We start from the raw sequence: 16,572 nt of genomic DNA, 5'->3' as shown, positions 1-16,572 counted from the left end.
TCATCCTCATTCTCCTGGGTGAAGATGGATATGAAGTATTCATTCAGCACTCTACCGATGTCCTCTGGTTCCACCCATAGATTGTCCCCTTGGTCCCTTATGGGCCCTACTCTTTCCCTGGTTATCCTCTTCCCATTGATATACTTATCTTGGGATTATCTTGGGATTTTCCCTACTTTTACCAGCCAGAGCTTTCTCATATCTCCTCTTTGCTCTCCTATTTGCTTTCTTAAGCTCCACCCTGCACTGTCTGTACTCCACTAATGCCTCTGCTGATTTGCTTCCCTTGTACCTGCTAAAAGCCTCTTTTCCTTCTCATCATAACCTGAATATCTCTGGTCACCCATGGTTCTCTGGGCTTGTTACTCCTTCATATAACCCTAGAGGGAACATGTTGAGCCTGTACCCTCCCCATTTCCTTTTTGAACAACCCCCACTGCTCCTCTGTAGATTTCCCCACAAATAGTTGTTCCCAGTCTACCTTGGCCAGACTCTGCCTTATTTTACTAAAACCCACTCTCCCCCAATCCAAAACATTTTTTTGCAACTTGTCTATTTCTTTGTCCACAACAAACTTAAACTGTACCATGTTGTGGTCGCTATCACTAAAATGCTCCCCCACCACCACCTCAGCCACCTGTCCGCTTCATTCCCCAGAATTAGGTCCAGCTCTGCGCTGTCCCTTGTTGGACCCTCTACATATTGACCTGAAAAGTTCTCCGGTACATATTTCAAGAAATCCACTCCATCCAAGCCCTTAACACAATGTCTATCCCAATTAATGTTGGGAAAGTTGAAATCATCTAATATAATTACCCTATTGTTATTGTTTTTACACACCTCCACAAATTGTGCACATATTTGCTCCTCAATTTCCCACTGACTATCTGGGGCTCTATAATAAACACCTAATAATGTGGCTGCCCCTTTTTTATTCTTAAGCTCTACCCACAAAACTTCATTCGATGCCCCCTCCAGGATACCATTATAATCCCTGGCTTCTTTTCACTACTGCAAACCGTCTCCTGAACCCTCTGTCCTCTGACCCCTGTACCCTCACCTCCAACATCAAGTGCAAGGAGCTCATGGATTTCTCAGTCACTAAGGTTGAGACAATCCGATCAGCTGACTGTGTCGCTTGCTTCCATTCCCCTAGTCCACCTGCAGAAACTTTCTCAAATGCTTCCCCCAACCACCCCACCCCCTGCCCTAGCCCTGAACTCATTTCTGTCTCTAGTTTCTCTCTTATTCCCCTCTCTTAGCTCCCAGAGCTCGTTGTATCCATGGGGAGGCAGTGACCTAGTGGTAATGTCACTGGACTAGTAATCCAGAGGCCCAAGCTAATGTTCTGGGATCTGGGTTCAACGTGGCAGCTGGTGGAATTTAAATTCAATAAATAAAAACTAGTCTTAGTAAGGTAATTGTTGTAAGAACCCATCAGGTTCACTAATTCCCTTTCGGGAAGGCAATCTGTGTGGCCTATATGTGACTGCAGACCCGTAGCAACAACAGTTGACTTTTAACGGCAGTAACAAGCCACTCATTCCAAGGGCAGTTAGGGATGGACATCTCAAGGCCAGCCTTGCCACTGACACCCACATCCAATTGAAGAATAATTTATAAAGACGACCCACCTCCTGTTCCCTCAATCCTATTCCCATTAAATAGCTGACCACCCAGCTTCCCCTCCTGTTCGGCGATATTGTAAGTGGTTTTCTTCCCTCAGGTGTTGTCCCTCACTCCTTTAACCCTGTTGTCATTCCCCTCTCCTCTAAAAACAACCCTTGCTCTAACCATTCTTGCAGACTACTGTCCCACCTCCAGCCTCTCTTTCCTTTTCAAAGTCCGAGAACAGGTTGTGACTTCCCGAATCCTCCTCATCTTTTCCGGAACTCCACGCTTGAATCCCTCCAATCAGGTTTGACATCCCTGCCACAGCAGAGAAATGGCTCTTATCAAAGTCACAAATGGCCTCCTGTGTGTGACTGTGACAAAGGTAAATGTTCCCTCCCTAGCCCTCTCGAACCGTCTGCAGCCTTTGACATGGTTGACCACACCACCATCCACCAACACCCCTCCACTGTCACACAGCTGGCTGGGCCTGTGCTCTCGGCTCATTTCATATCCATCTAATCGTAACCAGAGAATCACTTAGAATGGCTTCTCTTCCTGTTCCTACACTGTTGCCTCTGGTGCTCCCAAGGATTGACCCTTGGTCTCCTCCTATTTTGCATTTTTTTTATCCTTTCACGGGATGTGGGCATCACTGGCTGGGCCAGCATTTATTGCCCGTCCCTAATTGCCCTTGAGAAGGTGGTGGTGAGCTGCCTTCTTGAACCGCTGCAGTCCATGTGGTGTAGGTACACCCACAGTGCTGTTAGGAAGGGAGTTCCAGGGTTTTGACCCAGCAACAGTAAAGGAACAATGATATATTTCCAAGTCAGGATGGTGAGTGACTTGGAGGGGAACTTCCAGGTGATGGTGTTCCCGTCTATCTGCTGCCCTTGTCCTTCTAGGTGGTAGAGGTTGTGAGTTGGAAGGTTCTGTCTATGGACCCTTGGTGAATTCCTGCAGTGCATCTTGTAGATGGTACACACTGCTGCTACTGTGTGTCGGTGGTGGAGGGAGTGAATGTTTGTGGATGTGGTGCCAATCAAGCGGGCTGCTTTGTCCTGGATGGTGTTGAGATTCTTGAGTGTTGTGGGAGCTACGCTCATCCAGGCAAGTGGGGAGTATTCTATCACACAGATAAAAACAAAAAAACTGCGGATGCTGGAAATCCAAAAACAAAAACAGAATTACCTGGAAAAACTCAGCAGGTCTGGCAGTATCGGTTCTTCTCCGCCGATGCTGCCAGACCTGCTGAGTTTTTCCAGGTAATTCTGTTTTTGTTTTTGTATTCTATCACACTCCTGGCTTGTGTCTTGTGGGGTGGACGGGCTTTGGGGAGTCAGGAAGTGAATTACTCACCGCAGAATTCCCAGCCTCTGACCTGCTCTTGTAGCCACAGTATTTATATGACTAGTCCAGTTCAGTTTCTGGTCAATGGTAATCCCCAGGATGTTGATGGTGGGGGATTCAGTGATGGTAATGCCATTGAACATCAAGAGGTGATGGTTGGATTCTCTCTTGTTGGAGATGGTCATTGCCTGACACATGTGTGGTGCGAATGTTACTTGCCACTTGGCAGTCCAAGCCTGGATATTGTCCAGGTCTTGCTGCATTTGGACATGGGCTGCTTCACGTTGCCCCTTGACGACATCATCCGAAAACACAGCGTTAGCTTTCACGTGTACACAGACAACACCCAGCTCTACCTTAGCACCAACTCTCACAACTCCTCCGCTGTTGCTAAGTTATCAGACTGCTTATCTGACATCCAGTACTGGATGAACAAAAATTTCCCCCAATTAAATATTGAAAAGACCCGAAGCCATTGTCTCTTGTCCCCGCTGCAAACTCCATTTCTTAGCTACCAGCTTTATTCCTGTCCTTTGTAACTGTCTGAGGTGAAACCAGACTGTTTGCAACCTTGGTGGTGCTAGATTTTCTGACCATGTACCCACACCAAGTCTGCTTATTTCCATCTCTGTAACATCGCCCAACTCTGCCCATCCCTCAGCTCACTTGCTGCCATTGTTACCTCTAAGCTAGACCATTCTAATTTTAACTCCTGGCCAGACTCTCACGTTCTACCCTCTGTAAACTTGACGCCATCCAAAATACTGTTGCCTGTGCCCTAAGATGCACCAAGGCCCATTCACCCACCAACCCGGTGCTCGTTGTCCAATGCTGGCTCCCAGTCAAACAACGCCTTGATTTGAATTATTCTCGTCCTTGTTTTCAAATCCCTCCATGGCCTCGCCCCCCTCCCTCTCACTGTAATCTCCTCGAACCCCACCATCCTCCAAGATACTTGTACTCCTTTAATTCTGGCCTCTTGTATGATCTTAATTGCACCACTATTATTGGCCGTGCCTTCAGCTGCCTGGGCCCTAAGCTCTGGAATTCCCTCTCTCAGCCTCGCTTTGCTCCTTTGAGACACTCCTTAAAGCTCACCTCTTTGCTAATCTGCTCTAATTCCTCCTTATGTGTCTCAGTGTCATCCCTTGTTTCGGAATGCTCCTGTGGAGTGCTTTGGGATGCTTCATTACATTATAGAGGTTCTATATAAATGTAAGTTGTTGTAGCTGGTGGTGGTGGTGGTTCAAATCCCACAACAAAGGCATGATCGCGGCTGACGGTCCCGTCTGTTAATTGTACAGTTTAATTGTGTTCAGGTGGTGGGAATTAACTGGGGATTCACTTGTGCTCCAAGGTACAGGAGTAGATGCTTGCAGCATTGGAGTTCTCCCTTTTACCATCAGGGACTTGGCGAGGAGGTTGTTCCATGCAGCAGTCCCGTGCAATGAAAGGTTAGGATGGTTCACGGCCTCTGAGGCCGCCTGTCTTTCCTGCCTCGTGTATTGTGTATTAGCCGCACTTTGCCCCATGCTCCTGATCTTTGGCCACCCGGTGCAGAGGTGGCAAGGTTGGGGGGGGGGGTGGGGGGTGCGGGGGGGCGCGTGGTGGGGGTGGGGGAGCTGCTGTTGGGCAGATTGGACAACCTCCTTGTTGGCCTGCTCCTGGGCCTGGCCAAGGAGGCCATTGACAGGCACAGGCAGCAGGCTGGGTTGTTCAGCTCGACTGTGTGCCCTCTCCCATGGCTACGTTTGCACCTGGGTGTCCCTGGACAGGAACCATGTAGCTTGAGGCCCTCCACAAGAGGTGTGTGAGAGTGCATCTTCTCCACCCACAATGAGATTTCAATTTAATTTATTACGTTCCTGCTGAAGCTTCTTTTTACAGCACCCCTTTAAGGGGTGGTGCTTTAGCTAATTAGTTAATTTTGCTGATGTAGTACTCAAAAATAATATATATGAGCAGACTGAAACTGCGGACATTGAGTTTGGAGGTGTATGTTTGTGATGTGTGTCTCCGTAAATAAAAGCTTACAAAGTGTGCAAAGATTAAGGCCCACTTCTATCCTTCAACTACCTGGCTCTCTGTATTCTAACACATTGCAGTATTGGGACAGCCCTGCAACGAGAGGTTCAACTGAGGCCTCGCCTGCCTACGAGCGGACATATGGCCACTATTTCAAAGAAGAAGGAGGGAGGTTTACAGGAGGTTTTACCGCACGGTGGGCGTACCCACGCCAAATGGGCCGCAGTGGCTGAGGAAGGCAGCTCACCGCCACCTTCTTGTGGGCAGTAGGGTGGGCAAGAAATGCTGGTCCAGCCACTGACATCCACAACCCGTGGATAAATTTAAAAAAAAAAATGGCCTGCCTAATATTTATCCACTAACCAATGTCGTTTCCTCAGGTTATCTGCTCATTTATTTAACGAATGCTTGTGGGATCTTGCTGTGTATAAATTGGCTTCTGCGTTTCCTACATTACAACAATGACCACTCTTGAAAGGTACTTCGTTTGGCTGTGATGCGTTTTGGGATACCCTGAGGACTTTATATGTACCTCCTTTCTGCTTTCTTAGTTTCCCTTCACGGGCTCAACTCCTGGGGCCGGATGTCCCTCTGTAGCCCCCTCTTGAACCTCAGGAGGCAGAAAATTCGGAAACGTTATGGCCGTGATGCCCGCCCTTGCTCATGACTTAGACTCCCTTCCCCCCCCATCAGGACTGTCGCTGGGCTCCCAGTCCCGCCTCGTCTGTGCAGATAGAGGAGGGGCCCCAGGTCTCTAGCGGGTTGCTGTGTGGTAAGGACAATCCTGAGGTCCATCCAATGGCAGGAGTGCCTCTGTTGCCTAAACACCTCCTTCCACTCTCCCCCTTTCTGATAGACCCCTTTGAGTTGCATCATTTTTGGCTGGCGCCTTTGAATACATGTCTATCGAGCCCAGTGAATGATTCCCATGTCCAGTGAGATTCCTGCAGATAAAAGCAAAATACTGCGGATGCTGGAAATCTGTAACATAAACAGAAAATGCAGGAGAGAAAAACAGAGTTAATGGTTTGAGCATTCCAGCATTTACTGTTTTTGCTCCAGTAAGATTCCTGCCCTTTTTCCCATATCTTTCCAGATAGTTGCCGATAGGGTTTCGGAAACCCTAATAGTGTGATGAGCAAGCAGTCCATTCCAAGTCTCTGATCTTAGGTGACACAAGATAGGAAAGAATTAACAATTCAAAACACAGGAGACAATCTTCCTTCGTGCAATAGAGAGAGAGAGAGAGAGAGAGAGAGAAAGATTCCATTCATTGGGAAACAAACTTTGAAGCCTCATTTACGATAAGCACCTGTATGTTTACCCTGAGAAAGGTCACAGGCTGGCACTGGAGAGTTGTTGAGATCATGGGAATGAAGACATTTTCACCCACGTCAATCAACTATACCCTTACCCATTGGCCATTTTTACACTTGTAATTTAGTGAGATAGTAGTTACAGACCTTATAAGGATATTTAAATGAATCATTTGTTGCACAGCCAGGTATAAAAAATGACAAATTGTGTCTGGACTTTAGATTGTGTCTGGGAATTTGAGATCAATGCTTCGGATGCTCGCTAGACCTTGTTTCCCAGAATCAGTTGCCTCCAATTTGTAAGTAGTTAACCCAGTTTGAAGCCTGGAATTTTTGACTGAGTGAAACCTTGCATGTATGTTCGTTGTCTCACCATCATTGATGGGGCAAATCTCAAGTTAACTTGCTGCTAACACTGGGATCAACCAGGGCAAAGCAGAAATGGATGGAATGGGCCTCAAGTCCTGAATGGTGAAGCCTTGTGATTGGGCACCTCAGTCAACAACTTCTCTTTCGACTTCTAATCCTTTTCCTGGCTGGACTTCTCTCCAGTTCTGGTGAACTGGAATGTGCTGCCTGGAAGGGAGGTAGAAGCAGATTTAATAGTAACTTTCAGAAGGAAGGAGAGGGCCATTTGCAGGACTATGGGGGAAAATGGGGGGGGCGGAATTGGGACTAAATGGATAGCACTTTCAATGAGTTGGCACAAGCTTAACAGGCTTAATGGGCCGAATGGCCTCCTTCTGTGCAAGATTCTATGATTCTAAGTTTGCTTTTGTGGGAGCTGGTTATCTCAGCCTTGAGACCTGAGGATTAAGGCTGTAACTCTTGATGGGCTTGAGTTACGAGGACTGAGTTAAAATGCCCAGAGGGTTTTGCGTTGCTTTCGTAAATCTGTAAAGTAACCCAGTGTTCAGGATTTATTGTTGATCTTCTCACACTTCACTGCAGCTGTTGTTGATCTTTTGCCAGCTGAGTGAGATTTGGGGACTTTCCTACCAATGCTTGCAGACGAATGACTGGGTGCATTTTGTTTGCAACCCCCGAGAGTGTGGGGAGAAACATTTCAAAAGATCCTGCAGATTACTGGGTGCAGGTCAGTTAAAGCATTGTCCTTTCACCTCTGCAACCTGGGTCAAAACTATTCTAGTCCTTGTGCGTCAAAAGGACCCCTCTCATTGGCTGATACTGAAATGGACCTGCCAAAAATGACCCCATTATCCATTGTTGTGAAACTAGCTGGGAGCTGTTCATGCTGTCTCTTCCCACGCCTGCCTCTCAGGCTAGGACTACCAGTTAGTGCCAAATAACAACAGGGAGGCAAAACCCCACATCACCTTCAGAGCAAAAGTGGAATGTTCCCAAAATGCACGAGTCACCAGAGTTGAAAGGGAAAAGAAAGCTGATGTTTCACGTGGATTCCATTGCCAACACTTGACTGGTACCCAGACAAGGTCACATTTGAACTCTGACCTACCTGGTTTTATTCAGGAGCTGAATGGCCTACTGTCCCCTCATCTCAGTGTCTGATGTACTCTGTCACTTTGGTGCAGTACTGAGGGAGTGCTGCATGGTCAGAGGTGCCATCCTCCAATGAGAGGTAATAGAAGTTAGAGAACCTTATTGTGTTCTCCTGTGCCTTGCTCAACAATCCTCACTCAACCAACATCACCAAACCTAGTTCTAAGTTGGGAAGAATGAGGAACTCTCTCCGCAAAAGGCAGCAAAAGCTGGGGGACAGTTGAGGTTTTTAAGACATCGACAACTTTCTATTGGTTAAGGGTATCAAGGGTTATGGTTCAAGGACATGTAAATGGAGACGAGGTATAGATCAGCAATGATCAAATTGAATTGTAGAACAGGGTTGAGGGGCTGAACAGCCTCCACCTGTTCCGAATTTCTTTTGTTTGTTTAATTGAATTCTATGGATTACAGCCATGGCCCCCAGAGTTCTATAAGCACTTCCTGGTAATCACTGAAGGAACTTGGAAGAGTTGTCTAATTTTCATCATTTCATTTGATCTGCTGGTGTTAGGGAAGGGGCATTTATTCAGACTATAGTTGCATTCCCCAGGCACTGAGCTTTGGAGTTTCTTTTTGTTCATTCTTGAGACAGAGGGTAGCTAGCATTTATTGCCCATTCCTGAATGCCCATAAGAGGGCTGCCTACAACTGAATGGCTTGTTGGACTATTTCAGAGGGTAGTTAAGAATCAACTACATGGCTGTGGGTCTGGAGTCACATGCAGGCCAGGCCAGGACAGCAGATTCCCTTCCCTGAAGTGAATCAGATGGGGTTTTATGACAATCCAGTAATTTCATGATCATTAATAAAGCTAATGCTTAATTCCAGAATTATTAATTAAGTGTAGTTAAATTCCCCCTACTGCTGTGTGATTTGAACCCACATCTCTATAGCATTAATCCAACTAGTCCAGTAACATGACCACTATGCTACCACCCCCACTTTAGTCACTATAGGAGTTGGCTTGTGCTGATGTATGTGTTTCATGTTCATGCTAACTTGGTGATAGAATGACCAATCACTGACTGATATCACACTATTACAACTGGGCTGTCAATAAGCGATTAGATTGATGGATCCTAGTTTAATGTCTCACTTGAATTATTCTTCAGTCAAAATGCAGTTAGCAATGGGGATCTATCTTCCAAAAGGCTGTGAAAATCATTGCTCACTCTATCACATCCCTTCATTCTTGGTTCCTCTGTTCAAATGGATAATGGACCAATATTAGATTCCTATGTATAATTCCAATGGATCAAGTTCTTTCCCCACTCCTTCCCATTGTATAGAATCCCAACAGACATAATCTCTTTGACTTCACTCCCACTGAACAGAATCTCAATGGACTAACACTCTTCCAACTTAGTTGCATGATATAGAATCCCAATGGACCAAACCCCTTCCCTTTCATTCCCATTATACACAATCCCAATGTACCAAATCCTTTCCCTTTCACTCTTATTGTCCACAATCCCAATGGTCGCAATCCCCTTCCCTTTCACTCCCACTGTACACAAGCCCAGTGGATCAAACTCCTTCCTTTTCACTCCCATTGTACACAATCCAAATGGATCTAACCCCTTCACATTGTATAGAATCCAATGGCTCAAACTCCTTCCTACTCCCACTGTACAGGATCCCAATGGACCAAACCCCTTCCTATTCACTCACATCATATAGAATTAAATGGATTAAAATTTCCTCTGTAAACCCACATTGTATAAATAGTCAAATAATTAATTCCATTCCTATTTAACTAGAGTTCAGACCCCCCCAGAGGTGCTATCACAATTCCAAAATCTAATCACATTGCAATTCCTCCAGATATTGAAGCAGTCTGTGCCTGCATGCACCAATCCCTGAATGACATAAGAACATGTGAAATTGGAGCAGGAGTAGACCATTTGGCCTGTGGAACTTGTCCCAGCATTCAATAAGACTATGGCTGATCTTGGACTTCAACTCAACCTTCCCGTACACTCCCAAATCCCTTCATTCCTCGAGAGACCAAAAATCTGTCTATCCCAGCCTTGAATATATTCAACGATGGAGCATCCACAACCCTCTGGGGTAGAGAAATCCAAAGATTCACAACTCTCTGAGTGGAAGAAATTTCTCCTCAACTCAGTCCTAAATGATCAGCCCCTTATCCTGAGACTATGTCCCTGTGTTCTAGATTCCCCGACCAGGGGAGATAACCTTTCAGTTGGGTTTTGTCTGGTCTTAAAAGAAGGGGCTAGTGAGATAGTTGATGCACTGGTTTTAATTTCCCAAAATTCCCTAGATTTGGGAAAGGTTCCATCCAATTGGAAAAAAGCAAATTATATCTCCTTTATACAAAAAGGGAGGGATACAGAAAGTAGAAATTACAGGTCAGTTAGCCTAACATCTGTCACAGGGAAAATGTTAGAAGCTATTATTAAAGATGTCGTAGCAGGGCACTTAGAAAAATTTAAGGTAATCAGACAGAGTCAACATGGTTTTGCAAAAAGGAAAACCATGTTTGACCAATTTATTGGAGTTCTTTGGAGGACTCACATGTGCTGTGGATAAAAGGGAACCGTTGGATGTACTGTACTTAGATTTCCAGAAGGCATTTGATAAAGTGCCACATCAAAGGTTATTGTGGAAAATGAAAGCTCATGGTGTAGGGGGTAACATATTAACATGGATAGAAGATTGACTGGCTAACAGGAAGCAGAGAGTTGGCATAAATGGGTCTTTTTCTGGTTGGCAAGATGTAATGAGTGGTCTGTCACAGGGATCAGTGCTGGGACCTCAATTGTTTACAATTTATATAAATGACTTAGATGAAGGGACTGAAGGTATGATTGCTAAATTTGCTGATGACACAAAGATAGTTAGGAAAGTAAATTGTGAAGAGGATGTAAGGAGACTGCAAAGTAACATAGATAGATTAGGTGAATGGGCAAAAATCTGGCAAATAGAGTATTATGTGGGCAAATGTGAAATTGTTCATTTTAGCAGGAAGGATAAAAAAGAAGCAGATTATCTGAATGGTGAGAGATTGAGGAGCTTTGAGATTCAGAGGGATCTGGGTGTCCTAGTGCATGAATCACAGAAGGTTAGTATGCAGGTACAGCAGGTAATTAGGAAAGCTAATAGAATGTTATTATTTATTGTGAGGGGAATTGATTATAAAATTAGGGAGGTTATGCTTCAGTTGTACAGGGCATTGGTGAGATGACATCTGGAGTATTGTGTACAGTACTGGTCTCCTTATTTAAAGAAAGATGTAAATGCATTAGAAGCAGTTCAGAGAAAGTTTTATTAGACTAATACCTGGAATGGTCTTATGAGGAAAGGTTAGGCTTGTATCTGCTGGAATTTAGAAGAGTAAGAGGTGACTTAATTGAAACCTTTAAGATCCTGAGGGGTCTTGACAGGGTGGATGTGGAGAGGATGTTTCCTCTTGTGGAAGAATCTAGAACTAGGGGTCACTGTTTAAAAATAAGGGGTTGCTCATTTAAGACAGAGATGAGGAGAATTTTTTTCTCTCAGAGGGTTGGGAGTCTTTGGAACTCTCTTCCTCAAAAGGCAGTGGAAGCAGAGTCTTTGAATATTTTTAAGGCAGAGCGAGATAGATTCTTGATTAACAAGGGGTGAAAGGTTGTCGGGAGTAGGCAGGAATGTGGGGTTGAGATTACATTCAGATCAGCCATGATCTTATTAAATGGCGGAGCAGGCTCGAGGGGCTGAGTGGCCTACTCCTGCTCCTAACTCATATGTTCGTACTATGATTCTCTAAGTGTATTGTTAAGACTTCCTTACAAACAGATTAGAACACTTTCATGGCAACTGATGTCAGACTAACTGGCCTGTAAACCCCTGTTTTCTCTCTCCCTCCTTCCCTGAATAGCAGTGTTACATTTGCTAACTGCCAATCTGCAGGGACCATTCTAGAATCTAGGGAAATTTGGAAAATCATAAACAGCACACCCACTATCTTTAAAGCTGCCTCTTTTACAACCTTAGGTTATTGGTGATCAGGTCCTGGGGATTGGGCAGCTTCTAGTCCCATTAATTTCTCCAGTACTTTATCTTTAATAATATCACTAGCTTCAAGTTTCTTACTCTCATCAGACCCTGGTTCCCTGCTGGTCCTTGTATGTGTGTTGTGTCTTCTACTGTGAAGACAGATACAAAATATTTGCTTAGTACCTTTTTTCCCCATTATAATTTCCCCTGAATCAACTTCCAAAAGACCCATGTTTACTTTTGCTCCCCTCTTCCTTTTTATATACCTGTAGAAGTTCTTGCAATCAGTTTTTAAATTTGTCCCTAGTTTACTTTCATATTCTATTTTCTTCCTCAATCAATTTTTTGACTATCCTCTGCTGGTTTGTAAAACTCTCCAAATCTTCAGGAGTACTGTTCTTACCATCCTTAACCATTTCAGTTAGACCACAGGTGGATCATTTTTCCCCTTGGTGTTGTATTTCTCAGCAAAATGTAGGTTTGTTGAGAATGCTGAAATATTTCTTTACAAGTTCACCATTGTTCACCTACCATCATACTTTTGAAATTAAATATCCCAATCTAATTGCTGCTCACACTTATGTAATTGGCTTTATTCAAGTTTAACACCCTTATGTACATCACTCTCAAGCTCAGTGTGAAATCTGATCACATTATGATCTTCCTCAGAAAATTCCTTATTATCAGGTTACTAATTAACCCTGCCTCAAGGGTTGTTAGTATGAGATTACTAATTAACCCTGCCTCAAGGGCTGTTAGTATGAGATTACTAATTAACCCTGCCTCAAGGGCTGTTAGTATGAGATTACTAATTAACCCTGCCTCAAGGGCTGTTAGTATGAGATTACTAATTAACTCTGCCTCAAGGGCTATTAGTATGAGATTACTAATTAACCCTGCCTCAAGGGTTATTAGGATGAGGTTATGAATTAACCCTGCACAAGGTAAGATCTAAAATAGCCTGATCCCTGGTTGGTTCCACAACATATTGTTCTAGGAAACTGTCCATGAACTCATCCTCCAAAATAGTTTTGCCGATTTTGTTTTAGTCTTTATGAAGATTGAAGCCCCCCATGATTATTGAATTGCCTTGGTTACAAGCCTCATTTATCATTTTGCTTAACACTCTGTCCAACAGTGTAGCTGCTGTTAGGAGTCCTATAAACACTCCCAGTGTTTTCTGACCCTTGTTATTTCTTATCTCCAGCTATACTAATTCTACTTCCCAATACCTGAGCGGAGATTTTCCCTTATTATTGTCCTCATTACGTCCTTTATTGTCAGGGTTACGTTAGCCCTCTCCCATTTTTTGTGTTTTGTCTGCCTTTTCAAAATGTCAAGTATTCTGGGATATTTTGCTCCCAACCTTGGTCACCATATAACCACATCTCTGTAAAGGTTTTTAGATCAAACCCACTCTTCTCTATTGATGTCATTAATTCCATCGATCTTGTTATGACTCCTTTGTGCAGATAAAACACCTTTAATTTTAACTTGTGGTGATTTTTCGCCTGATTTAGTCCTATCCACCGATGCACAATTCCCATTAAACTCTGTCCCTTCCTGTCACATTCTGCTTCTCTTTCCCTGAATCGTTAGGCTGCACTGTGACCTTCGCTTTTCCCTCTTTTAGATTTATAACTTTCTACTCACTTGAACCCTCACCATCCCTCCATCCCATCACCAGCCTTTTAGTTTAAAGTCCTGTCTACAGGCTTAGTTATATGACTTGCCCTGACTCTGGTCCCAGTCGGTTTAACTGGAACCCCTCCCAAGGAACATCTCCCTCTTTTCCCAGTGCCCCAGGAACCCGAACGCCTGTTCCTCGCACCATTCCTTGAGCCACGGTTTCTACCCTCCGATCAGCTTCACACTACTACCAACTTGCTCAGGTCGTCCTCCTCCTTAAGGTACCATGACCTAAGAGGACATTGGTCACCGTGGACTTCCGTTGTATTGGTCCATGATTCAGCTTGGCAAAGTGCTGGAGTGGTTTGCCATTGCCTACCACAGTCTGGTTGACCAGGAATCCCTCCTGCCATAAGGTGCTTTGGAAGGATTTACAGGCTGATAATCAACCTGGTTGGCCATGTTGTGAACACACCTTCATGGCCGTCAAGCCCTGAAGTGAGCTTTGGATTCAGAGTTTCTTGTCCAAAGGTAGGGTCTACACCATAAGAATTTCCCTGCTCAACAGCACTCCAGAGACTATTGCCTTTGAGGTTCTTCTTATTAATTTGGACCCAGCTCCTCAAACTGCCTCAGAAAAAAACCTCATTTCTCGAACTACACGTGCCACTGGTTCCTGTGTGGACCATGACAGCTAAATCCCTACTGCCCAGTTCCCCACCCCCTCCACCACCCACCAGGTTCCAAGTTCCTCTCCAGCCGTGTGGAGATGTCCTTAACCCTGGAGCCTCCAGAGCTCACTGCAGAGAGCAGTATCTATCCCGCTGGCTATACAGTCCCCTATCACTACCACATTGCTTTTCACCTCACCCCCACCACCCCACCCCCCCCGCCCCACTTGCATCACTTCTTGTACTATGATGCCGTGGTCACTTTGCTCACCCACTCTGCAGATTTTGCCCTTATCCACGCAGGCGGCCGGAACCTCCTCCCCTTTTGGACAAAGGAAAAGGCCGAGTCTCTCCAGCGCTGTAGCTGGGATCCCCTTATCTGACTCACAGCCACAATAACACCAACAGGACTAGATTCACGACATAGCCTGTGACTGCCTCCTGGCTCAGAGTCCAGGTAACTCTCCCTCTCCCTGAAGCCTCAGGATGTCTGGAATTTGGAATTCAGCTCGATAATGCTGAGATGAGATGTGGACAGTTATTGCAAACATGGTTATCCAGGAATCTGATGATTCACAAACTCCCAGACAAAACACCTGTCCTGGATCAATATCTATAACTTTGTTCTATTGATTGAATTCATTCGTTAATACATCTAATCAACTTAGCATTTAATTTTTAGTTTTTAACTACTTACCTGACCTAGTTTAAGTTATAGGCAGGTTAAATTCAATATTTACCTGTAAAACAAATCCCAAAAGCTCCTGCTGCTGCTGCTTGTAGCTACTCCTACCAGGAGATCTGCTGACATGGTACGTCACAATCGAATGTCTTGTGCCATCCTCACACATTCACTGTAGCTGGTCTGCAGCCGCTCTGTGACTGCACCTACACCTCTGTCGATCCTCACTATTAGCATTGGAGGCAAAAGCATAATCTCCTTTCCACTCTAAGCCAAATACCAACATGCATCAAATTTAAAAATTTAACATTCATCTTGCATCCGCGCTGCACAGTCCACATTCTCACTCCCCGCTCTCCGCTCCACACTGCACCATGCGCTCTCCACCATGCGCTCTCCACTCCATGCTCTCTGCTCCGCTTTCTCCACCATGCGCTGTCCATTCCACGCTCTCCACCATGCGCTCTCCACCATGCGCTCTCCACCATGCGCTCTTCACCATATGCTCTCCACCATGTACTCTCCACTCTGCACTCTCCACCATGCGGTCTCCACTCCACGCTCTCCACCATGCGCTCTCCATCATGCGCTCTCTACCATGCAATCTCCACCATGCACTCTCCACCATGCGCTCTCCACCATGCAGTCTCCACTCCGCGCTCTCCACGATGCGCTCTCCACTCTGCGCTCTCCACCATGTGCTCTCCACTCCGCGCTCTCCACCACGCACTGTCCACTCTGCGCTCTCCACCATGCGCTCTCCACTCCGCGCTCTCCACCATGCGCTGTCCACTCTGCGCTCTCCACCATGCGCTCTCCACTCCACGCTCTCCACCATGTGCTCTCCACTCTGCGCTCTCCACCATGTGCTCTCCACTCTGCGCTCTCCACCATGCGCTCTCCACTCCGCGGTCTCCACTCCGCGCTCTCCACAATGCACTCTCCACTCCTCGCTCTCCACCATGCGCTCTCCACCATGCCCTCTCCACTCTGCGCTCTCCGCTCTGCGCTCCCCACTCCCTGCTCTCCGCTCCACGCTCTGCACCATGCACTCTCCACCATGCCCTCTCCACTCTGTGACCTCCACCATGCGCTCTCCACTCCGCTCTCTCTGCTCCATGCTCTCGAAGAACATAAGAACATAATAAATAGGAGCAGGAGTAGACCATTCAGCCCTTTGAACCCACGCTGCCATTCAATGAGATCATGGCTGATCTTCCACTTCAACACCATTTTCCTGCACTATCCCCATATCCCCTGATGTTTTTAATATGTAGAAATCTATCGATCGAAGAAGCAAGGTATGGCTTTGGTGTTATCATTGCCAGCCATAAATAAGACAAGGAGTAAGGTATTTTCAGAGTGGAAAGTGGATGATTTGGATCATGAAGAGGGATTGAACCTTCTGTTACAATTTTTGGATAAGTTTTAGAAAAGATGAGTTATTGGAAGTGAATGAAGCTTAGACAATGTTTGATAGGTTTAGGAAATCGGATGAGCAGCCAATGGAAGAATGAATCATGGGTTTTGATAAATGGCACAGGAGACAACAGAGACTTGAAATTCTGGAATTGGTGTTGGCATTTAAATTACTGAACTGTGCTCACATTTCCCACGTTGATAGTCTTTAAGTATTAATGGAGGTTCAATTCCAGTGCAAAGAATCTCTCCTGGATCAAACAGCTGCTGGCCTCAAAATTTTTCTGTGGAAACAGTTGTTCCCTGCCAGTCTTGTAGCAAACACGAACAAGTATGCTGTGGGACA

The 16,572-nt window shown here is 45.4% G+C and overlaps 1 protein-coding gene across 1 annotated transcript in view; it reads right to left on the bottom strand.

Moving 5' to 3' along the window:
* The window catches only part of LOC121276824 (UDP-glucuronosyltransferase 3A1-like), a 151,445-nt gene that overhangs the window by 125,593 nt on the left and 9,280 nt on the right, over positions 1 to 16,572 (bottom strand). The window contains exon 2 of the mRNA XM_041185367.1: positions 1,819 to 1,929. Within this exon, the coding sequence (XP_041041301.1) occupies positions 1,819 to 1,929 (111 nt within the window). The remainder of the gene's footprint in view (positions 1 to 1,818; positions 1,930 to 16,572) is intronic.

The sequence above is a fragment of the Carcharodon carcharias genome, chromosome 4, assembly GCF_017639515.1.
Source record: "Carcharodon carcharias isolate sCarCar2 chromosome 4, sCarCar2.pri, whole genome shotgun sequence".
NCBI classification, from domain to species: domain Eukaryota; kingdom Metazoa; phylum Chordata; class Chondrichthyes; order Lamniformes; family Lamnidae; genus Carcharodon; species Carcharodon carcharias.
The sequence above is the reverse complement of the archived record's forward strand: the minus strand, read 5'-3'. Positions and strand labels throughout refer to the sequence as shown.